Source organism: Paracoccidioides brasiliensis, assembly GCF_000150735.1.
Source record: "Paracoccidioides brasiliensis Pb18 unplaced genomic scaffold supercont2.6, whole genome shotgun sequence".
NCBI lineage: Eukaryota > Fungi > Ascomycota > Eurotiomycetes > Onygenales > Ajellomycetaceae > Paracoccidioides > Paracoccidioides brasiliensis.
The window spans coordinates 1,095,749-1,120,316 of NW_011371363.1; the positions used below are offsets into that span (position 1 = coordinate 1,095,749).

Here is a 24,568-nt window from a genome sequence, read left to right on the forward strand (position 1 = left end):
GCCAAGATTTGTTTGCGACTACTACATAATGACTTGACTATTTTGAGTTCTAGAGTATAGTTCATATCAAAAGGCTCTGCTGGGTGCCTGCGCCCGGGAAGAATTTCCTCCATTTATTTCATAATATTCACCTCTCATGTTAATGATGAAATGAAATGGGTTAGGGATAGATCGAAAAATTTATAAAAGTTAATAATATACGGGTATATATTGATACAACAGCGAAAAGAGGATGTCTGTCTCTCAAGTTTATTCACACCTGCAGAGAGGAGAGAAATAACATAAAACGGAGTGTACAGATATAGATCTACAAACAATGGTTTGGCTCGTAGCTCAGTCAGGGGAGTCATAAACATCAGTTGGAGGTGGGAATATGCCTAGAAAACAGCCCAAGTTTGTTGAAATCCTGAAACTGAAAACCATTCACGTCATGAGATGAGAGTGGGTATGGTATAGTTAGATAGAGTCTATTCAAAAAGGAGGGACTTAGTCGGCCAAATAGACAATGAGGATGAGAATACACAGTTAGGGGAAGAATGAAGGTTCCTTTTCTTGTCCTGACTGACATGTATTGGCATTCACTTTGGCCCCAGGATCATGGAGTGACGGCATTCTGGATTTCCATTATGCTGCATTTTCTCCCGCAATGAACAACAACGCTGTATGCGGGCGGTGAAAGGTTTCCTGAAATTAAACAGAAGGATTCCCACTATTCGGGGGTCAATGTACTGGTGATCGCTGACACCACCGGCGGGCCAAGTGCCACAGCAATACAGTGACTTTCATCTAGGAATCAGACTCCCTCATCTATGTCATTGAAGAGGAAGCTTTTAATGATTCTTTCTGCTCAGGCATATCATCCCACTCCTCTGCTTCTGGAATATTCTCGAGGTCGATATCGTTGATATCAATACCTTCGGATTCAGCAGCGAAGGCTTTCTCCCGCAGTTCTGTCTGTTTACGCAAAGCGTATTGCCTCCTAAGGGAAGTGGCTTTCCGCAGGTGTCGATTCGCTGAGAATTCAGTCAACGCCCTGTCCATTTTGATTTCCGTTAACGATTTGACGTGGGTAGCAAGTGCCCGGTTGGTGAAAACGCCTCCGCATCTGTAACTCAGCCAGAGGTAGAGGACAAGTGATCGATGGAGCGTTTCGAGCGTGGCGAGGTACGTCTTGTCGCCTGAGACTGGTTTATCGAGGATGTCAAGGGGTAGGTCACCGATGTCGAGAATATCGCCACTCCTATTTTCAGCAACGCAACGTACAAATTCCCTGAATATAGTACTCATTTGGTGATCTCGCATATGAGCTGGTGCTGAGAGGAACACCATCTTATCATCTATGCCTAAACCTTTGATACCGTCGATAGCCTCTGCTATCTGAGCACGGCCCTGATTATCAGCAATGAAGAAGTTGGGATCTACTAGCGCTATGTTGTGCAAGCGCTGCAGAACATAGGAAAAGGGTGTGTTGGCCGGAAAATGTTCCACAAATCGCTTGATAACATAATCGGGTGGTAATAAACCAGCGGAAAGAATGGGCTCTGGTTCAGCGCTCAATGCCTTCCGAATGTAGGAAAGATCTACATCTTCGAGCGAGGTTACAAATCCGACATTGGTTTCCGCATCTTTGCCTGGAATAGAACTGTCTGTTTCGGTAACATTTGAAGCTGGGCGATACCGACCAGCACGTCCTCCAATTTGTTTGATTTGAGAAACCGAAAGTCGCGTTAACCCGGTTGGTAGCCTTCTCACCACGGATTCGAAAATAATGCGCTTGCAGCTTCTGTGAGAGAGAGTTAGAAATAACCATGAGGAAACGGCATCATAGGGGGAAAAAAAGATGACGTACAAGTTGAGGCCCATGCCAATCGCATCGCTGGCCACCAGAAAGTCATAGTCGTTATTGGGATCGTTAAACAAGTCTGCTTGTTGCGACCGAATTTCCGCGGGCAAACTACCATAGACAATGGCAGCTCGACGACCTGTTGCTTTTTCGATATCTTGCTTCAGACCATGGATACCGACACGAGAAAATGCAACGACGCAGTCTCCCTTTTGGAGATTTGCCAAATTTCCTTTCAGACTTTTGTTCATGGCTTTGAGTGGGTTAAGCCGCTCATAGTGATGAATTTCGAGCCTATCCCCCATCAGCCCTGCTAAATCACGAATTAACGGTACAACCCTCTCTTCGCCGCAAAGATGGAGTTCATGGGCACGAGCGCCTAATAATGCCCGGGTCCAGGCCCAACCTCTAAAAGGGTCCGCGATCATTTGGATCTCATCTATGACCCCAACGTCGACGTCTTGGCCAAGAGGAACCATCTCGACTGTATTGCTATAAATTCCCGGTATCTGACCTTCTGAGATTTTAACCTCATCACCAGTTACAAGGCCGCATGTGATGCCCTTTGCATTAAGGCGAGTATAGACTTCGTGAGCCAGAAGCCGTAGGGGGCCTGCGTAGAATCCAGTCTTCGCAGCTTCGAGTCGTTTTAGGGCATGGTAAGTTTTTCCAGAATTGGTGGGTCCAACGTGAAGATGGATTGTGCGATATAGGCTTCGAGCAGCAGGGTACCATTCGGTAGCATTGCGAAGATCGGCCAGCGCTCTCTGCTCCCTGAGGGTTGAGGAGAAATTAACATCGTAGTTGTAGATTTTGAATTCTCGTTTCAATGTTTTGGTCAATTCGGCTGGTCCAGAGTCGATAAAGGTGCGTTCAAGTCTTGACTTAAGATTGAGAGCCTCCGCATCTTCTAGGTTGGAATGAGAGAGATTTTCTCCTTTGACAGCCCGCGTTACGAAATCCACAAACTTGGGCCAGCGATCTGGGACCTGCCCCTGGCGTTCGAATGAAATCCGTACTGCAGATACAGCTGTCAACACCACCGACGCCAAGTCCCCATGTTTTGCTGTCGCTGAGCGCCTTGAATTCCGTGACCGAATATGTGGAAAGGGTTTGGTTTCCCTCTACAACACTGGATATGAGCTTACACATTCAAATAACGGGGGACGTCACAGGGAGGATGTTCGTACTGTATGTAACTCCGTAGAACCAGAACCTTCAGATTTCTTGGACTTCGCCCATTTGGCTTGCAGTTCCTTTTTCTTCTTGCTCTTTGATCTTTGCCATGGGGAACTTGTGCTGAAGCTCTGGCTTAGGGGCGGAGCCAAATGTCGGAAGGCACAAAAGAGGCATCGGCCCTGAGGCGCCCACCACACTCGCATGCTTGAGATATGAAAACAGTACAGCCCAAAGGCAGTACTCGAGCTAGCCGGAAGGTATCAGTCCGGATGAAGCGTTGTTGTTGTTGTTGTTGTTGCAGGCCAGAACAGTAAACTATCAGCCTATGATTCAGCACAAAAAAAAATCTGCGGAATGGAAAATCAGGTGCTCCGGCCCGCAGCAGCCAACTCAAGCTGCGACTCGGGTTGGTGGGGCAGAATGAGACAGCGCCCAAAACACCCAGACCCAAGCTATTGTCCAACCCCGAGCCCGCCCCGAGAGAGAGAGCGTGACGTCTCTCCTAGCCCACTGTTAACACTCTGCTGTTGCACCCAACCCACCCCGCCCCCAAACATCGTTTTTTGTTCTCGTGTGTGTACGGAGCACTCATCGTCAATTTTTGCGACCCCAGATCTTTGTGAAAATCAGTTTCCCCCGTTGTCTGGAGCCAATTTCAGCGGCCCAACGATCTCCATGCTCCGTGCCTAACTCTAGGCAAAATGGATTCCTCGTTGATAGAGATTCAGCGCAAAGGCAAGCAGCTATAATCTTATCTGGATACCTTTTTAGAGGTGGTATATAACATGTTTTCTTCCTTTTAGTTATTCTGGACACCATCCGCTATGCTGGTGGCAAAGACGTGAGATCCCCCGCTTACCTCGCTACGAGAGATTCATTGACCCGGGTTTTTTTGTCTGTAGTGGAAAGTTCTTGTGGTAGATGAAGGGAGCAAGAAGCTCATCGATAATGCGGTCAAGGAAGACGATATTTTGAACCAGAATGTTACGAGTAAGGCAATCCGGACTAGCTGTTTCTAGGGCTTGCGCTGAGAGGTAAAAGACATCGAACAGATCGAACATCGTCGGCCGATGAATAAGGATATCGATGCCGTTTATATACTGTCGCCGTTGCCCCATATTGTGGATTGTGTCATGGCAGATTTCGAGCGCCGGCGCTATAGGAAATCTTTTTTGGTTTGGATATCAAGTCAGCCTACCGCAATTCGGCGATTACAGATTATGTTCTAACAGGGGAACAGATCTCGACCCTCAGCTACGGAGCAGGATAGAAAGATCAAATGTCGCGCGTGATCAAATTGCGGATTTCCGTGTGATGAATATCAATTTCTTCCCGAGAGAAGCCCATGTTGCTATATTCAGGGACCCCTGGAGCTTTCCGGTGCTCTTCCACCCCTCCTGTAACAACTTGATAAGAGGTCATCTCAATGACTTGGCGCAAAGGGTTAGTTAGCTGCAGCTTGGGGAAGACTATCGAGGGCTATCGCTAATGTTTTGAGCCCTCTAGATTGTATCGATATGCGTGTCGCTTGGCGAGTACCCGATAATCCGATATTACCGTCCGAAGAATCCAACCCACGAAGCGAGTGTTCTTTGCTCTCACCTGGCTCGATTTGTCCAAGACGAACTAGATGAGTATGCCAAACAATGTCAAGATTACCCGCCACCCTCACAGCGACCGAGAGGAATACTTTATATTTTGGATCGGACCATGGATATTTACTCTCCTTTAGTTCATGAATTTACTTATCAAGCCATGGCTCATGACCTCTTACCTATAAAAGAGGGGGATAAGATAACCTACAAGACTACGTTAAACGAAGGCTATCCAAACCAGGAGGTCAAGGAAATGGATATAAGTGAGAATGATAGAATATGGGTTGACAGCCGACATTTACACATGAAGGATTTACTTGGGAAGCTGGTTGAAGATTTCAATAAGTTTCGAGCAGACAACCCCCAATTCAGCGACAGGTGAGCTCGCAACCTCTAACTTCTTGTATTTGCTGAAGTTCTCTTGCTCACATGAACATAAACTCGAAGGGGCGCCACTGCAAACGTGAATACTATTAAGGACATGCTTGCTGGATTGACAGAATTCCAAGAAGGGAAAAACTCCTACACTCTACATCTTAATATGGCCCAAGAATGCATGAGATTGTTTCAGGAGCTGAAATTGGTAGAGGTTGCTTCGGTCGAGCAGGTACGTAACTTCATCCCGTTCATATCTGAAATGTTTAATATTATGGTTATGGTTCTCAAGCTAACTGGTGGCAGTCGCTCTCCACCGGCCTGGACGAAAACTACCGAAAGCCAAAGAACCTGGCAGATCAACTGGTTCGACAATTAGATGAAGACTGCATTGGGCCGCCTGAACGTCTGAGGCTAATTCTACTCTACCTCCTCTACAGAGATGGGCTTCTTGCTGGAGATATCAAAAAGCTCCTTGCTCACTCCCAGCTTCCCCCTCAAGACGGTGAAGTCATATACAACCTCGATCTATTGGGCGCAAGAGTAGAAAAGCCTCTCAAAGACTCGAAGTCGAAACGCGAACCTTTGTTTCCACGGAAGCCACCCCCTCAAGTATCAGAAGACGACACAAGCCTTTCCCGATTCGAGCCTAACCTAAAACTGTTGCTAGAAGAACAGAACAAAGGCACCCTGGATCCCACAATATTCCCGTATACTCGACCCCATCTCGACCCAGACGGTACCCTAGGCCAAGAGAATGTCTCACAGGCATCTCTTCGAAGCGCAAAACCAACCTGGGCCCGAACCCGTCCATCTGCAGCAGAGCCCCGCCAGAGAGTCATCCTTTTCATGGCCGGTGGAGCGACTTTCTCTGAGGCCCGTTCGTGCTATGAAATATCCAAAACCTCGTCCAAAGATATATACCTGGCCACGTCACATATGCTCACCCCGAAACTCTTCCTACGTCAACTTGGGGACCTCAGCGTCGACAAGCGGCGGTTGGATCTCCCTGCTGACCGCCCTCAACCAAAGGCCCCTGCACATCTTTTCGAGAAGCCACCCCCCCCGCAATCATTGGTACCTCCAGCTCCTCCTACAGCAGGTTTGGCGTCGATGACTATTAGCTCCCGTGATGCTGCGCGGAAATCACCCAATGGCTCTGTTGTTCAGCCGAGTCACCACCACCCTTCCCCATCGCCATTAGCGCATGGCGGTAAATTAGTTAAAAAGGAGAAGGACAAAGACAAGGAGAAAGACAAGGAGAAGAAGAAACGCAATTTCTTCAAATGATTCGATTCGATGATGATATTTATTGGGTTCTTTTCCGTCGTCCGTCTCCTATTCCTTCATATGTCCCAAGGGTTCCCACTTTCCCACTTTGATACCTCGATTACTTGTTAGTCTGGCAAGTATCGACAAATTTTATCCATTCGTATCTCCCCCATAAGTTTTCATTCAGCGTACAACTTGCATGACAGATCATGTGGCGTTTAGTTATATCTTTTTTTTTTTATCAATTTCCGTTTCCATGTAGCATATATAGATATAAAATACTTTGAAAATTTATTGCCTTGACCGTTTTGCGTGTAACATTACCCTTGTGGTGTCTATCTAGATGATCCTGGTTCCGTCACATACCTCCTTCAACGCCATACACAGGCAAATTAAATAACCCAAAAAACCTAAGGCAAATGGTGTATCAATGTAATATAGCAAGTCACAAGTATGCACAAAAACGCCTGGAAAGTAAACTGCGTCAAACCACCCACCACCTCATCCACCGCAAGCACAAACCGAATCAATGCCCCAAATACCTCTCAACATCCTCCCGCGCATAAAACATCTCCCGCAACCTCTCCCCCTTCTTCTTCCGTTCCTCCTCTAACTTCCTCACCTGCTTCGCATTCATCTTCTCCACCTTCTTCCCATTTCCCTTCGCAGCCTTCTCCTCACCAGCCTTGCGAGGTTTAACCCCCAAGCCGAGCGTATCATGTTTTACCCTGGGCTTCAGCGGCGCAGAGATACCTTGGCCCTGTGGCCCTAGGCCAAGTCGCGAATCAGGATCCCAACCCCGCGCGGAGAGATATTTGAAGCCGGGACGGGTGCGATCGATGGCGGAAGGGGGATGCGAGTGCGGGAGGCAAACTTGGTGGGCGAGGGTGGCTTCGTGGGGTTTGGAGGAGGGTCTGGTATCTGTATCGGGACCGGATGGGGAGGGGGAGAGGGGTAGCTGGCAAATTTCACAGGTTGTTGATGGGGTGGTTGCTGCGGAAGTAGATGGAGGTGAGGGGGTAGACGTTGTGTGTGTTTCCAGCCCGCTGGTTTCAGGTGCCGGGGGGAAGACGATGGATAGGTATCTGTCACCGATTGAGGAGGTATTTGGTTGTTGTTGTTGTTGTTGTTGTTGCAGCAGCGTATTAGAGGCGCTGGATATGTCTTTTGATGAAGAGGGCGCGTTGATGGCGGCAGTTACATCGCTGGAGGGGATGAAAGGGACTCGTTTTCTCTTTATGCCTGCTCCGAAGACTCGTTGGTCCAGGAGCGGGAGAAAGTACTCATGCTCGCCGTCGTATGCCATAGCTGTTTAGACCTCTGACACTGTATCATGCTTCCTTGCAACCTATCCCCCTGCCCCTGTCCGCAGAAGCAGAGCGGAGTGTTGTTGGTTGAGACTCGGGGTGTTTGATGTAGATGTTGATGTTGATCAACGCCCAACGAAAATTGGTGGCGTAGGCGACACTTGATATTTATATATTAGTTGATGAACTAGTTACACGCTGACCTTCACCGGTCTGTCTATGACCTGCAGGTCGTCTGCCGCCCCCTCAAAACCAAACGACGTCGACGTTTAGAAACATCAGAAAAATAAATAAATAAATATCAATCAAACATACAAACTGTATGGCGATCTGCGACCCTCAATTGGAGCTGCGAAAGTAGTCGGAGACCTATTTTCCCACAATGCCAGTCCCTCTCCTGGCTCACGGAGTGGTGGACGGTATCTCGACTATCCCGTATGCGGTCCCGATATTGAAGACTTCCCCATGGATTGTCCTCGTCGCCCTGTTGAAACGCTACTTTGGAGGCGCGAGAAATACTTCAGATCGCCGGATGCACTCGAAAGTGGTCATGATAACTGTATGTCCGATCCCATTTGCTCTTGAAGCCAACCGCATTACATACCGTCTGACGCTTCCGATGTAGGGTGGAACATCAGGAATTGGAGCTTCTATTGCGCAGAGGCTAGCTTCCCAGGGCGCCCAAATCATCCTCCTCACACAGCACGCACCATCTGACCCCTTCCTCATCGACTACGTCGAAGATCTCCGGAATTCTACCGGAAACCAGCTTGTCTATGCCGAACAAGTTGACCTCTCGTCCTTGTATTCCGTTCGAACCTTCGCTACAAAATGGGTTGACAATGCCCCGCCCCGGCGACTGGACATGATCATTCTCTGCGCCAACATCATGAAGCCATCTCGCGCGAAACCACGCACGACCATAGACTCCTTAGATGAGGAGTGGCAGGTCAACTACCTTGCCAACTATCACTTGCTCAGCATCCTAAGTCCCGCACTACGTGCCCAACCGCCGGATCGAGATGTCAGAGTTATCTTCGGCACCTGCTCGAGTTACATCGGTGCGACATTGGACTTCAAGCGTCTGGAAGACAGCACGATGCGCCCCGCTGCAGCCAAACCTTTTTCTGCATCCAAGCCGGCAACAAATATGAGTTCAAACTCAACGACAAAACCCTCCAACTCTTCGAACAGAACCACTGCTCACACCACTGAAGCTGCGCAGAGCAGCATGTACGCAACGTCCAAACTCGCTCTGATGATCTTTGCCAAATCCTTCCAATCCCACCTCTCCGCCTTCCAGCGACCCGACAAGCAACCCTGCAACACCCGCGTTCTCGTCGTCGACCCAGGCTTTTCACGCACCCCGGGAACGCGGCGCTGGCTAACCGCCGGCTCACTGTTCGGCCTCATCATCTACCTGATCACATGGCCCATATGGTGGCTTGTCCTGAAATCCCCCCAGCAAGGAGCGCAGAGCTTCCTGACGGCGGCCATGGATGCGGTATTCGGAGCACCCGCAGCGAACATCGGCAGAGTCGGAGTCGGCGCCGGCGCCGGCATCGCGGGCGGGATGCTGATTAAGGAGTGCAGGGAGCGGGATGTGCTGCGCAAGGAAGTCGTGGATGAGCACGTCGGAAAGCAGCTGTGGGAGTTTAGTTCATGGCAGATCGAGCTGAGGGAGAAAGAAGGCGCGGTGAGGCGGGCGCTTGAGAAGAAGAAGCGGGAGGTGGAACGGAAGAAAGTGAGCGCCGCTGGTTCTACTACTGCTGCTGATGCTGCTGCTTCTACTACTACTACTACTTCTGCTACTTCTGCTGCTGCTGCTGCTGGAGTCAATGGTGACGGTGACGGTGATACTGACTCAAGTCAGAGGCAAGGGAGTGGGCAGCAGAAGCCCGGGTCAAGGCGGAGCAGAAAGGCGAAAACAGAGACATAGAGGGGGGTTGGTTCACTTGGTGCTGTTATGGGGCAGTTCAATGGCAACGGAGTTTTGATACAACGGAGCAACCATATATTTATTTCATACGGCCTGGATTTTTTTTTTTTTTTTTTTTTTGGAGGGAGGGGAAAGGATTAGGGTGCTATTTACACCATATTGCATTCGCATTTTATACCAATTTTTCTTTGTGTAGAATTGCGATTTTGTTTTTTGATATGCGGGTATCTAGATAGCCCCCTTTCATCAATCCATGGTTGGAAAGATGCCCATCCGTCACATTAATTATGTTTTGCTACGTCGTAGAATGTACTGACAAGATGAAGAGGGCTTATTTTGTGGAAAATCTTCACACATCCATCGGCCTTCCATTTCATTCATTACCACCTCTTGTCCCTGGCCAACCCATATCCATCCCAAAACGCAAATGTATCAAAATCCACGACACCCCACGTCCCACATGGTTTTCCACCTTCTACACCTACACAGAACAAATGAACCAACCCCGGCTTCTATAACACGGATGAAAAAGAAAATTAAAAAATAAAAAATAAAAAATTCTATTTATTCCCCCTCTTCAACTTCTCCAACAACTCCTGCGGTGGCTGCTGCCTATAGCCCTGCGGATTATTCTTCGTCCACTGCCACAGATGCTCACAGGCCTCCTCCAGCGTCCTGGTTGTCTTCCAGCCAAGCTCGCGGTTCGCCCGGCTTGGATTGCTAGTGAGATCGAGCACGTCACCCGCACGGCGACCGACGACTTCGTACGGAAGATCACGGCCCACGGCGGCGCTGAAGGCTTTGACCATGTGAAAGACGCTGCTGCCTTTGCCTGTGCCGAGATTCCAGGCGCGCACGCCTGGGTGGTTGGCGCGCAGATAGTTGAGTGCCTGGAGGTGGCCGGCGGCTAGGTCGAGGATGTGGATGTAATCGCGGATTGCGGTGCCGTCGTGGGAGGCGTAGTCTATAGGTAAATTAAATGTGTGTTAGTTGGGTTGATTGGGTTGCGGGGTGTTCAGTGCTGCCAGTGGTGGGGGGAAGAGAAGACTGACCGTCTCCGTAAACGAGGAGTTTCTCTCTCTTTCCTGTGGCTACCTGCGCAAGGAGGGGGAGCAGGTTATACGGGACACCCTGCGGGTCCTCCCCCATAATGCCGCTTGGATGCGCTCCCGATGGATTAAAGTATCTCAACAAGGCGCCGTTCCACTTCTCTGCTTCCTCTGGTTTGCCAGCCTTGATGGCGTTGTTTCTCTCTGCATTGATCATGTCGGTGATTGCAGTCTCCACAGCGACCTTGGTGTTTCCATACGGGTTTGTTGGGCCCAGAGGGCACTCTTCCGGAATGGGTATCATGTTTGGGAATCGGGTAGCGTCGCCGTAGACGGTGGCGGAACTGGAAAAAACGATGTTGGTGACATTATGTCGCTTCATGGATCGGAGGAGGCATATCGATCCGCAAACGTTGACATGGTAGTAGTCGAGTGGCTTCTCGCCAGATTCGCCAACAGCCTATTCAGAAACAGAAACATCAGCTCCGTAACTTCATCTGTAATGACATGGGTTGGTGGGAGGAATTAATTAAACAAGGCTATTGATGTATATATATATATCCTGATATCCTGTTATACATACTTTGAGTGCGGCAAAGTGGATGACGCTGTCGATATCGGGATGTTGCTCGAAGACCCGATCAAAATCGGCCTCTTTTGTGACATCCGCCTTAGCAAATTCTGGACGTATGCCACAGATCAATTCGATGCGATTAATGACCTCCTCTGACGAGTTATAAAGATTGTCTACGATAACGACTTTGTAGCCAGCTTCGAGAAGAGCCAAGGCGGTGAAGGAGCCAATGTAACCGGTTCCACTGCATTATCACGTCGTACAGGTCAGCGAATTGAAACAGAAGAAGGGACGGAATTATCGAATGAGAGAAAAGAGAGGATTTTCACCCGGTAACGAGGACACTTCCCAAAGTCATGGTTTGGAAGCTGTCCTCGGTTGCGATTATGCAATTGCGGTTGTCCCGACCCAAGAATGTTGAATTGATGACAGCAGCAGAAACAGCGAGAAAAAGATGAGGATGAGATATGAGATATTAGTATTTAAGCAATAATAAATGTTATCTTTCATGGTGTGTATCCTTTTCGTTAATAAGAACGGGGAGTATAACTATAGAAATCGAAGATTGTACGCTAATAAATAGGAGAGGTTAGTTAATATTTTAAATAGTTAACCACCGCAACCAGCGCGTTGTTAACTCCATACGCATTTTAATACTCGTCACCGATGCTGGAGCTTCAACGGGGCGGGTTCAAAGCCTAAGCCCGCTGAGAAATTATGTGGTCTCAATCAAACCGATCCAAACCTTTGTCTTCGCTCCTCAAAGACAATCAATCCGTGGATACCTTGAGGACTGCCCTTGGAGGAACAGTGGCTCTCAGGATATATGTACTTTGTAATCAATCCTTGGTTTCGGTTGCTTGGAATCTCTACCCTGAAATTTCCAACTACGTATTCCCGTGCTGCTATGAAACTGAGCATTGCAGCAAACTGCTTGGAGAAGTCTCCTGGTGATATACAAGAAATATGAGCGCAGGCGGATGCAACCATGGGTGCTGCGTTGTTTGACCGCAAACGTCGGATACTTAGCCCAGCCATAACTACTGCAATTGCCACCACAAGTCTCTTCATTCATAAGACGATGAGAGGTGCTGGCGGGGCTCACCAGTTGGAAGACCCATTGGGATCCATCCTCCAGCTTTAAGGACCAAAATGAACCCAGCCGATATGCATGGAGGAGAAGTTGACGGTGGAAGTACGCGTTATTTTACTTGCCAACTTCCCAGTCACTCGATGCGATGCGATGCGATGCGCGCATCGTCGTAAAGTTCTGCTCCAGAACTAAAAGGGTTGGTGGGGTCACGTTTGTTGGGTTTCTTAACTGCTTTAAAAAGGTAAATGAACGGACTCCTTTTCAGATTGAAGAGATGTTATGTTGTTATGTAGCATAATAGTCAAGTTGTAAGTGGATAAGTGTGAATACGTACAGTTAACTGTACTTTCTTTTACTAAAGTTTCGTTCCATCTTCTCTGGTTGAGCCCTTGTTCTTCTCTCAGCCTCTTGATTTCCGCTCTTTGATATGCTCAGAGCGACGGATGGTGGGAAATCGCAGAGTTAGAGGAATTACGATACGCGGGCTCTCTCGCTGTCGTGAGATTCTACACAACCATGTCTGGGAAAATGGTGTTTGTATTTAAAGAATTGGCTCTTGAAAAGTCTTTTAATTTTTTTTTCTGACCTTCCAGTCAGCTATCCCGTTTAATATGTATAGATGGCGCCCACCCCTTTCTTTGGCCTCTAATCCTGTGAGCTCAGCACATCATTATTCCCATCCAACTCTTGTCATTAATCGTCCGGCTGGTGATTTTACTTGGCCATCTCTATCGCAACCCAAGTGCTGGGGGGTTAGATCATCGTAGTTTGCCGCGGCACACTAAGCAATCGGACGGTCAAACAATACTCGCGCGTCAATTTCCTCATACAAAGTTTCTAAGCTTCCATATGGGAATACAGAAAGCCCAAGTACAGAATAAGATTTATCATCATACAGGAGACTAGTTAATTCGTGTCCATATGCTTTTTTTTTAAAAAAAAAAAAAAAAAAATTTCTTTCCTTACACCTGGCGAATGCCCCTGCTAAAATTAAAATCATAGTTTTCGTTGCTTGGTTGTTTTACTCGAATCCTACGTAGTTACGCTTATCCACTCGCTTCATTCCTGCATTTCCCAATCTATTCAAAATTCATAACTGACCAGATAACTGGGCGGTGTAATCACTCCTCATTAATCACCACGTAGTCAACATGTACCTATATAAAGGCAATGGTAACCTATGAGATTGGCTATCTGTCCATCAACCTTTTTGTTCATTCTCTTTCGTAAAGGATAGGATGTACATGGTCAAGCGCATCATTCAACAGAACACCTAGCAAAATAAATTCTAGTCCTTCTTACTTTTTCACACAGTCACATTGCGTGGTATTTGTATTTCAACATCGTCAGAAAAATGGAAATGGTAAGGGGGAACAAACGTCGAAGAAAAAGGGACGTGAACAAAATTTTAGAGCTGAAAGGAGAGGAAGAAAATGACTGAGCACGAACTAAACATGCAAAGTGTCAAAAACGAGAGCTTCTTTCTTGAGAAGGTATTAAATAAAGGAAATAATAAAATGGAGAAATAAAGAGCAACCAACGAGGAAAGCATAAAATAGAATGTGCTGGTATCTCTTCATATCAATGATGTTGGACAATATCAATCCACAAAGCTAGATCAAAACTTTATGGCGCAAGTTGAAATCGATCAGAGGTTATTGGTTTCGTCCATATATCCTGTACGTGAAGAAGGAGAAAACGTCCAATTCCTAGGATAAGGACTAGAAAAGATCGTAGCCATACGTATTCATGTTGAAGTAGATTGTTCAATCTCCGTCATGCGCTCACGTGATTCCTTACACACCATTTCTTTCCATTTGTTGTTTGGACGCCGAGTCACGGCAGGATCCGTCAGGGACCGCTTAAAAAACACATCAACGGATGCGTGGCTGTGAACTTGAATCTTCGGGACTGCATAGCATCGCTGTAGCAGTACGAGGAAACAATTTCCGATTGTGAGTATCCGCAGCTGTTATTATTTTTTATCCCAAGAGTTCGACATCAAGTCCGATAGCTCGCATGAACAAGTTGACGTTGCCCAGACGTTGACTAGCCATGTCCGCTGGCAGGGTTTTGCTCTGAGCAACGGTTTCCATAACTCGATCCCTGAGGGTGAAACAAAGTAAGTAAATGATGCGAGGCCATAGTTACTCAAAGAAATTAAAAAGGTACTCACTTTACAGCAATCACCAACCGTTGCTGCTGTTCTGGGCTAGCGCCAATACCTACAGCAGCGAGGAACTGCCATATGTACATATCATCGCCACTATTAATCGATCCGGGGAAAATATCGCCAAATACGGGCTCGAGTCGATCAAACAAGTTGTTGTACAACTCTGTCCATGGTTTCCATTCCCCATCGTCCACGGCGCCAGAAACCTTAACCAATTCCGCGCGGCTGAGCAACATGGTCAAAACTCCAAGGCCAACTTTAGTCTTCGCCACTGTTTGTACATGGGTCTGCCCAATTACGACACCTAGCAGACCGGTGATGATATTAATCGGCGCTTCGTTAACATACCCAAGGAGACTGGGCATGACAGCATGTGAAAACAGGTCAATTTCTTCTCGGACCGCCAAGGGTGGCTGAGTTTCTCCAGGGCGAAGTTGTGCTCGATGCACAACATCCAAAGAATCAAGATGAACAACGATCATGGTGAGGATGGTGACACGTTGTTCCTGATCGATATGGCGGAAAATACGTGGAATGGCCTTTTTGCCCTTGGGATAGGACAAGAACGCGATGAAGGGATGCGGGGTAGACGATCCGGGAACTATTGGCTCTAGTACCTTCATGTCTGACCAGAGCTTCTTGTTGAGGGCATGCATTTGTTGTCTCCATTCCATATGCTTCTCGACAGATGTAGGATCATTTTCATTTGGAGATAGGGGCATATTCCGTTCGTAATCTTCCATCTGCATCAGGGTGCTATATACGCTTTCGATATTGTTCAATATAGACTTGCGGTCACTGGCACTCAGTGCTGTATGTCCCCCTCTTTTGTGATTGGAGACTTTCTGGCCGTCAGAGCTGTCAGGGCGCGTGATGTTCAACAGCGGCTTAGGTGTTTTGGCATTGCTAAACGATATTTTACCAAGGCTCCCTTCAATTATCAGTTGCTTGTTTTTTGGTCTCAGTTTTGCTGCTTCCACCGCCCGCTGAACCTGCTGTTGCATCCGCTGCATATGATTGTCTCCAGTATAAAATTGACGTCTGCCCAGTCCCCCTGCAGATCGCCCTCCGGTTTGAAATAGGTATGTTTGTGCAAAGTGACCCAACGGCTGACGAGGATGTTGCCTTGGAGCCCCACGGATCTGGCTGTAGACTTGGTAATAAAAGTCCTCCGCCAGTGATGCCTCGCCATCAGGCTCTGTCACGTTTCCTGTTGCGGCAACTAGCTGCTGTAATTGTATACGGGTAATGAAATTCTTATCTTGTGGAGTCATTAAACCGTTCCCTTTGGAAAGAAGGAATATCTTGTGATTCCGCTTGGCTCGTTTTGCATCCTCGATTAAATATGCCTGCTTCTGCTCTTCGGTCATATGGATATTAGGAGGCATTCCGGACGCCGGGGGCAATGAAGCAGGAGGACCCATATGGGGCTGTGATTTTGGATGGTGAGCCTGGACTTGTCGCATTGAACGATGTAGAGGTGCATTAAGGGATGGTCGACTTGGTTGATGCATTGCTGGAGGGGGCATTCCAGAGTGTGGACCCATGTTCACCATAGGAAGGACAGTTTGCTGGCGTTGGAATGCCTGAGCTGCAAGGGCATCCTGCCCTAGCTGAGCATATTGCTGCTGTTGATCAAGTGGAGGAAACTCCTGAAGAGATATGGGAGGCACACTATCGGGCGGAGCAATTGGTCTTTCGTGTGGAGGCATGGACGGCATCGTAGACATGCTGAGAGGAACTGTCACCTGTGGAATGGCGCCTGGGAATCGAGGAGCGGTCGAATGCGGTGGAGGGGCAGAAACCTGCTCAGTTGCTTGTGGTTTCTTGCTTTGTGCTCGCATTTGCGCCTCAACTTCCTCCAAACTCATTATCTTCTTCGCAGGTGCGGCAGCCTTGACAGTCTGGGCACCATCGTATGCCTTAGCCTTTTGCCCCACATTTGTCCCCCAAACAGCAGATTTTGCCTGGATCTCCGGAATATAACCTGGGTCCTGGTAGAGTTCGTAACCAGTCCTCTTCGGCTTGGCCAGAGCTGGTGCTTGAGATTTCGACTTCGACTCAGTCGGGGGATGTTTCAACTTATACAGCATCTGCTCTTCATCGAGGACATTTGTCATTTGAGCGGTGTTCCCGTAGAAATCAAAATCTTTCCCCACAGGCTTGTCCTGGTCATCTCCTCCGCCAAACGTATCATCGTTAAAAGCATCTTGGTCCTCGTCCAACTGGTCACCCAGGCCATCGTACGTGTCTTCGAAATCAATTCTTCACGCAAAGATTAGTTAAACCACGCTTTCCAGAACTAAAGAAAGGGAGATGGGGGAGATGTACGCATCGTCATCTTCCTGCGCGGTGGCGCTGGCAACCTGCGCAAACGGATCAGGATTCTCGAAAATGCCGCGCGCCTGTGGACCAGAACGGCGATCCCTTGGCAGAGTCGTATCAAAGCCAAAGAATGACATGCTGTCTTAACGGTTAGAAATCAAAGCCAGGTCATCAAGAGCAGTGAGTCGCTCTCTTGTTGTCGGCCTGGAAGATTTCTATACGAAGGTTGGTTGTGTTTGATTTACGAAGGTTCCATTTCGACTTTTGGCAACAAAACGCTAATCACCTGGTCCGTGCGTTGGCCGCCTTCCGCCTCACTTGAGCCTCACCAACTTCGGTCTTCTTCCTACATCCATCCCATTACTACCTGGGTATATATGTGGGCGTGCAAAAACGAGCCCATGAAAGATAACTGGGAACTATTTGCTCCTTCTGGAGCCGCGTGAGAGTTTGCCTAGCTTAACAATCAGGAAAACTTACTGAAAACGTCCCTCCACCGGCCTCACCATTCATCCGACTGCCGCAGACTGCCGCAGACTACGGAATTAGGATATCTCTGTGTTCTCCATTCTCCACAGATACGTTGTCAGGAACCTGAAGTAGATGACCTACAAACTCCGAAATCGTATTCTGGTGTTCCATCTCCTTGCGCCCAGATGTCTTTACCTACACCCGGTGTCCATATTCAGACTCCTTGAAGTGTTCATTTTACGGCTTCATTTGGCGGCTATTTAAAGCACCTTCATTTTTGCATTTCTACGCATATGCTCCAGCTTCCATAATTTGGAACGCGTATTTCTTGTTATAAATATATTTACTTCTCCGAACTTGGCGAAATTTATTGAGAGCATCACAAGAAGCCAGACTGTCTGGAAACGGCGAATCATGCTGTTTCTGACGATATAACGAGCCTGACATCACGGGCACAGTCACTTCTTCTGAATTCAAAGCAGCATTCAGTACACGCAAGGATAACCTCTGATGTGTTTCTTACCATGACCTGAGGATTGTAAAGGTAAGTCACTGCTACTTCTTAGTCTTGCCATTCCAATTCCTAGAAGTACCGATCCTGACTGACGAAGATACTCCGCTCCTATATGACGTACACTTTAGCCTCGTGTTTCAGATTATGGATCAATCCGTTGATCGTCCCTTTCCCGACGAAAGTATAGCCGTATTTGGCCTGCGTCATTTTAAAGATAATGCCCCGGACCCAAACAATTTCAAAGGTCTGCAACCATTTTCTCGGTCTTTGTTCAACTAGGCCTCAAGTAGTTTGGTGACGTTCGCTTTAGAAATTGGATGGCTGTCATCCTGGCTCATTCTTTGGTGAAGAGCAACATTGGGACATGCTTGACCGAAAACATTCCCAGTACCCAAGTCAACAAGACGCTATTGTGTGCAGCACTGACGGCCCTACTGCGATTCCAGCTGTCGTTTTGCCGGAGGGTGCCGCGGTGGAGATATAGCTACTGCGAATCGTTTCTCCTCATGGATCCATGCGTTGCTGTTGTTGGGATCATCCCCTTCAGAGCTATCCGAAGGTGAATCGAAGGATGCGCCGTCGAGGTCCACTCAGCAACCTTGCAGTCGACGCGGTCGTCGAGTTTTTTCCTGTTGGATGTTACTGGAAAGCGGGCTTGATGGGACCTAGCTTGACTCAGGTGGTGTTCGGCTCCGCTCCTCAGCCGGCAATTTCGCCAAGATGTACTCTACATCGACGACCCACGTGTGAAGAGCGAAAATTGCACAATTGCACAAGACCGCCACTCTTGGTCTCTTTTCTCTGCTTCATGCCCCAAGGCCATGAAGCATGCTGTGTGAACTGATGCTATTACGGTGCTAGAACGGGGGGGAATGATTGCCATCCTGAGCTTCAGCATTTCGAATAGGTTCAGCAAGGTGGTAATATAAAGTAGTCGGTTCATCTTCCTTAATACGAAGGAAAATAAAAGCCTGACCAGTCATCAAATACCAGTTCTCGACCCCTTCCTGTACTAGTACATTTGGCTGTATCCGTTTGTATCACTCTTCCCTAGTAATTTATATGTAGGATATTTAGTAGAACATTAATTAATTTGATAATTTGAAGCTGCTATAATAACTACTAAATCTGATAATTAAAGCTACTATGCTTAAAATCTTCTTTCTCATTTTTTATCTTATAATATTTATTTTTTCATCTTCATTTATAGTAATTTTTCTTTATATTTATTGTTATCATTTTAATATATAATAATGAAATAATCAATATATTCATATTTGAATATTTTTTATGATATATAATTTTATATTTTATAAAGTTTTTTAAAACTATAGTTTAATATTTTTATTTGAACTTAAATAAATTTAATTAAATTAAAATTTAATAATTTATTTGATTAAATAAAATTATTATTATTTATAAAAACAATTAATTAATTGAAAATATATAAAAATTTTTAATTTTTAATATATTTATATTCATATAGAACTAATTAATATATTATTTAAATTTAAAATTAATAATAATTTAATTAATTATAAAAATTATTAATTATAAAAATAACTATAGATAATATAATATAAATTTAATAATAATAAAGTTTAATATTTCTATTTATTATAGTAAAAATAATTAATAATATATAAAATAATAAATTTATTATTAAATATAAATATGAAATCAATTGAAAAAATTAATAATAAATATAATAATTAAAAATTTTTAAAATAAATAAATTTAATATCTTTTAAAAATTTAATATAGTATTTAAATAAATATATTATAAATATTATAATTATATATATATTTAATTTTAATAAAAATTTATAAAAATAAATAAAATAAAATAAATAATAGTAATAAAATTATTTATTAATAAATTAATTAAATAATATATATATATATATTAATATTAAATTAAAAAAATTTTTAATTATTTTTAAAAAATAAATTATAAATTAAAATAAAATATATATTTAAATATATAATTAATAAATATTAAATTTAAGTATTATTTTATTTTTTGATATTTTTATTTTTTAACTTTATCTATTTATTATTATTATTAACTTTTTAATAAAATAAGATTTTATAAATTTGTTTTTATAATATATTAATTTTTAAATACTATATTATTTTAAAATAAAACTTTATAATTATATATTATAAGTTATTTTTTATTTTTATTTAATTAATAAAATAAATAAATAATAATTTAATAGAATATATATTATTATAATATAATTATTTATAATATAATATAAAATTAACTTATTTTATATTAATCTATTTATATTTATTTATTCTTTTATTTTATATTTTAATTCTTAGTTTAATATTTTTATCATAAATTATATAATTTTATAAATAAATTAAAGCTTTATTTTATTATTATTTTAACTTTAAACTTTTATTATAATATAATATTAAACTTTTTTTAAAGAAAAATTTAAAAATTAGATAAGTAGATTTTATATTTATATTTATAATTATATTTATTTTATATTTATTTATATATCTATATTTAAATAAGCTTCTTAATAATTATAACTGAATTAAATATTTAAAAATTTTTATTAACTTTATATTTTTATTTATTCTAGTTTTTATTTTTATTATAAAAGCTTTTTTTGCTACTTTTTATTAGAAATTTAAGAGTATTATTCAAAAACTTTATAATTAATATCAACTGCTTTAAATTAAATATTAATTTTTATAAATAATTATAAATAACTTTATATTTTAATTTTATTATAAAGTTTTTATTATTAAATTTTAAATAAATTTTTTTATAATTTATAATTTAATTATTATTATTATTATTATTATTATTATTATTATTATTATTATTATTATTATTATTATTATTATTATTATTATTATTATTATTATTATTATTATTATTATTATTATTATTATTATTATTATTATTATTATTATTATTATTATTATTATTATTATTATTATTATTATTATTATTATTATTATTATTATTATTATTATTATTATTATTATTATTATTTATTATTTATTATTATTTTTTATTTAAAATATATTCAGTCAGTAATTATAATATCTATTTAATTAAATTTTATAATTATAGAGTTTTATCTCAAAATAATATAGTATTTATAATTTCAATTTTAATTTATTTTTTTATTATTTTAAATAAAATAAATAACTCAACATAGTTAAAAAAATAAACTAATATAAAAAAAATTTTAATAAAAAAATTATTTTTTTAAAACTCAGTTAATTTTTGAAATTTTAACTTAAGAATACTCTTATTTGAAAGTTATTACTAAAATTAATCAATCTTTTAATTTTCATATTATTTAGATAAAATTTTAAGAATTGATTATTGAAAATATACTTTTCTTTAAAAAATAAATATTGTTAGAGACTGAATGTGAGCTGCATAAGAAGAAAACTCTCTGCATTGCTATAATCATGTAGTTATAATTCAGACAGATCTCAGCATCTTTTTTCATTTCATCAAGCTTAGTATTTTATTATATAGCAGTTAGCAATGCAGAGAGTTTTCTTCTTATGCAGCTTGCATTTACACTCTAACATAATATTAAGCTTTATTCTACTCTTTCTACTCAGAATTGAGTAGAATTTACTCAGCAAGAATCTGACAGCACAACAGACAATAGCAACTCATTTCTATTAGTTATCAAAGACACCCAGATCAGAATAACTACATCAGACTTCTAGCTCTTTGAAAAATCAAAAAGAACTGACAATATATTCCAACAAAGCTAATTGATCAACTGTGAGTCTTATTTAAAGAATTCAGATAGACAATTCACTTAGATAAGAATCATGTTTATAATAAGTTAGCAGTAATCATTGATAGCATTTTTAATGATGAGAAGGTACTAAGAAACACAGTTACATGTCTGTGAATGAAATGAAATGATATTGCAGCTCAGACAGCTATCAAACAGAGTTAAATTAATGAGCTCATTGCAGAACACAATGAGCTTAGTCATATTTTAGTCTGAATGACAGTCAGCAATCAAACAACAAGTCAAAACATCATTCTCTTAAATAATATAAGAAGGTCTGTCAAAATTAATGATTCAAAACATTTTATTGATGACAAAAGTTAAAGTTTAAATATTGACTTTTCTGCATGAAGAACAAGCTCTGAGAGAATACCAATCACTATTTCATTGAATATATAAAGATTATATATATTGAAAATCAGACTGATGAAGATGTAGCACATCACATTGCACTCTGTATAAAAAAAATCACTTTGAGTGATATCAGATTGCAGAAGAGATATTTGAGCATCTTAAGTCAATATATAAAAATACTAACAAGCTGCAAAATGTCAAAAGTAATTATCACAAATTGATTATACACAATAAGAATAATTATCATAAATTTATCACAAAATTCTTATATTTGATAAGTGAAATCAAGATTGTTAAGAAGAACTACAAGATAGACTTCAATGACAAGCTGTTTTTTAATCTTCAGAGAATGATAGTAGTAGTTAATGTGATCACTAATACATATACTGAGTTTCAAAAAATCTGTGCATAGATAGCTAACATTCTTCAGACAATCAACATCACTCAGAGATCAAAAAGCTTGCAGAAAAATGAGTTTAATATCTTTAAGCAGAATATTTTACAGATTGTCAACAGTCAAACATCTCTCAGCATCTCTATTTTAAAATCCTCTATCATAAAGAAGATTTTGAGCTCTCATTCAGATATTCAGAACTACTATTGCAAGAAAATATCACATTGTCAAAAACAGCTCTGCAAAGCAGAAGTCTTAACAGATAATTGCTGAGCTTATAAGAAATAATGTCTCTGAGTCTTCAGCAAATTCAGAAAAAGAATAAGTCTGAAAAAAGTCTTTATTTCAGATTGGTCAATAGTAAGTGAGAGATTTGACATGAAGAACTTGATTGAAGGAAGAAGCTTTAATGTATCAATTAAGTTAATCTATAATAAAATTATCACTTTTATAAATTTTCTTGCTGATACTAAAGCAAATGATGTGAATTTTATTGATATTTAATATGTTATAAAGTTGATAAGACTATTTAATAGTCAATAGAAAGTTTCAGAAACTTCTATTTAAATGCTATATAAAAAAATATAATGAAGTCTCAGATGAGATGATAGATTATATATTGATCTTAGATTTTTGAGTAAATGAATGAAGGTTTTAAAACATCTCTCTATTGATAACTAACCTAGGTAAGCATTATATTATTTTAGAATGAAAATAGCTAGCTGCACAGAATATATAACTTAATGTCAAGAATTGATATTTCATTTGATCAAATAAGCAATCTACCTCAGAATAGATAGAAGAGCATTTAGAGAAAGACTAAATAAATATCAGATTTAACAGAGAGACTGAACTGAAGTCAGTGATTAATCTGACAGATGAAAAAAAGAAGTATTATAAATAATGAATCTGAACTTCATTGAAGCTGCTTTCTTTCATAATTTTATAAGAAACAGAAACTCTACAGTCTTTGTTATCAATCTATATGAAATTGATAAGCAGTTTGAGAAAAGATAAAGTCTTGCAGAAGCTGATGCTAAATCTGATAATGAGTTGATCAACAATTTATTTGAGTGATTGAAGAGCTGAGAGAACTACTTTTCAAAGAAGATCTCAGATGAATTACCCTCTCTATACAAAAGCATTAATCTTAAAATAGAGCTTCAGTCAAACACAGAGCTTGTCAAAGATATGAGATATATATCTTTATATAAAATGAATTTAAAGAAATTAAAAGCAGTGAAAATTTATTTGAAAATAAACTTAGTAAAAGACTTCATTACAGCAAGCTCAATTTTCTATGCATTTCTTATTTTGATTATCTGCAGTGAAAGAAAACTATAATTCTGTGTTGATTTCTGTAAATTGAATGTCATATTTAAACAGAATCAGTATTCACAGCCTCTGATAAATGAGTTGATGAACTGACTCAATGAAGCAAAATACTTCATAAATCTGAACATCTGACAAGAATTTCACCACATTAAAATGAACTCTGAATCTGAGGACTTGATCATATTTAGACCTTGCTATAAGATCTATAAATATCAGATAGTTTCTTTTAATCTTACAAATATCTCTGCTTGCTTTCAATAATTTATCAATGATGTTTTTTTGACTATCTGAACAAGTTCATAACAGCATTCATGAATAACCTTCTAATCTACAGCAGGACTTTTGAAGAACATAAGTAGTAAGTGAATCTGATGCTGAACTGATTAAAAACAGCAAACATGCAAGCTAGTGTCATGGCTTCAGCTAGGCGCAGACGAACTGGTGTTCAATTGCCAACTAGATAAGCTATCTGAGCAAATCCTAAGATGATTTCTAGAAGATGAGTTTAGGAAAGGCTATGTTTATATATCTCTTTTTCTCTAGTGCCGTTGCCAGGCAATTGCTGTTTACCAATCACCTTGATCTATATGATGACCGATCGCCTCGGCCTGTATAATGACTAACGCACGCCGCCACACAACGCACGCCGCCACACAACGCACGCCTCTACAAGCAAGCAACCACCCAAGGAATTCCACCAATTTCTCAACCACCCATGAATTTATTTAATTTAAATTAAAAATATATATCTAGTAGAAGGAATAGATCATATAAAAATGTATAGTTAATCCAAAAATCTAGATGGAAGTCGAATAATGCGGCCACAACGTGATAATTGCGGGGTAGGCGAAGAAGGAATTGACGGCGACGTGGAGGAACTGCTAGAAGAAGTAGGTCGTAGGGAGCTTGCTGATAGGCGTGTAATTGACTGATTACCGGATTGGGAAGGTTGTATAGGGTTGGCCTGGTTAGATTTTTCGCC

At 41.6% G+C, this 24,568-nt stretch overlaps 6 protein-coding genes across 6 annotated transcripts; 2 read left to right on the plus strand and 4 right to left on the minus strand.

The window, feature by feature from the left end:
- Nucleotides 1-807: 807 nt before the first annotated feature.
- On the minus strand, nt 808-3,225 carry PADG_05415 (ATP-dependent RNA helicase SUV3; the record flags this gene model as incomplete). Its single annotated transcript, XM_010762694.1, has 3 exons — nt 808-1,783; nt 1,850-2,967; nt 3,034-3,225. The coding sequence occupies 3 exons, from the start codon at nt 3,223-3,225 to the stop codon at nt 808-810; spliced, it is 2,286 nt and encodes a 761-aa protein (XP_010760996.1).
- An 867-nt stretch (nt 3,226-4,092) lies between these two features.
- On the plus strand, nt 4,093-6,282 carry PADG_05416 (uncharacterized protein; the record flags this gene model as incomplete). The annotated part of the gene is made up of 5 exons (XM_010762430.1): nt 4,093-4,210; nt 4,263-4,465; nt 4,529-4,995; nt 5,065-5,224; nt 5,299-6,282. The coding sequence occupies 5 exons, from the start codon at nt 4,093-4,095 to the stop codon at nt 6,280-6,282; spliced, it is 1,932 nt and encodes a 643-aa protein (XP_010760732.1).
- Nucleotides 6,283-6,790: 508 nt separating this feature from the next.
- Nucleotides 6,791-7,570, minus strand: PADG_05417 (uncharacterized protein; the record flags this gene model as incomplete). Its single annotated transcript, XM_010762695.1, has 1 exon — nt 6,791-7,570. The coding sequence occupies one exon, from the start codon at nt 7,568-7,570 to the stop codon at nt 6,791-6,793; it is 780 nt and encodes a 259-aa protein (XP_010760997.1).
- A 383-nt stretch (nt 7,571-7,953) lies between these two features.
- Nucleotides 7,954-9,510, plus strand: PADG_05418 (uncharacterized protein; the record flags this gene model as incomplete). The annotated part of the gene is made up of 2 exons (XM_010762431.1): nt 7,954-8,130; nt 8,197-9,510. The coding sequence occupies 2 exons, from the start codon at nt 7,954-7,956 to the stop codon at nt 9,508-9,510; spliced, it is 1,491 nt and encodes a 496-aa protein (XP_010760733.1).
- Nucleotides 9,511-10,070: 560 nt separating this feature from the next.
- Nucleotides 10,071-11,491, minus strand: PADG_05419 (UDP-glucose 4-epimerase GalE; the record flags this gene model as incomplete). The annotated part of the gene is made up of 4 exons (XM_010762696.1): nt 10,071-10,474; nt 10,563-11,019; nt 11,143-11,377; nt 11,463-11,491. The coding sequence occupies 4 exons, from the start codon at nt 11,489-11,491 to the stop codon at nt 10,071-10,073; spliced, it is 1,125 nt and encodes a 374-aa protein (XP_010760998.1).
- A 2,717-nt stretch (nt 11,492-14,208) lies between these two features.
- PADG_05420 (uncharacterized protein) lies at nt 14,209-16,861 on the minus strand (the record flags this gene model as incomplete). The annotated part of the gene is made up of 3 exons (XM_010762432.1): nt 14,209-14,332; nt 14,403-16,664; nt 16,731-16,861. 3 exons carry the CDS (start codon nt 16,859-16,861, stop codon nt 14,209-14,211), a joined length of 2,517 nt encoding a protein of 838 aa, XP_010760734.1.
- Nucleotides 16,862-24,568: the final 7,707 nt, after the last annotated feature.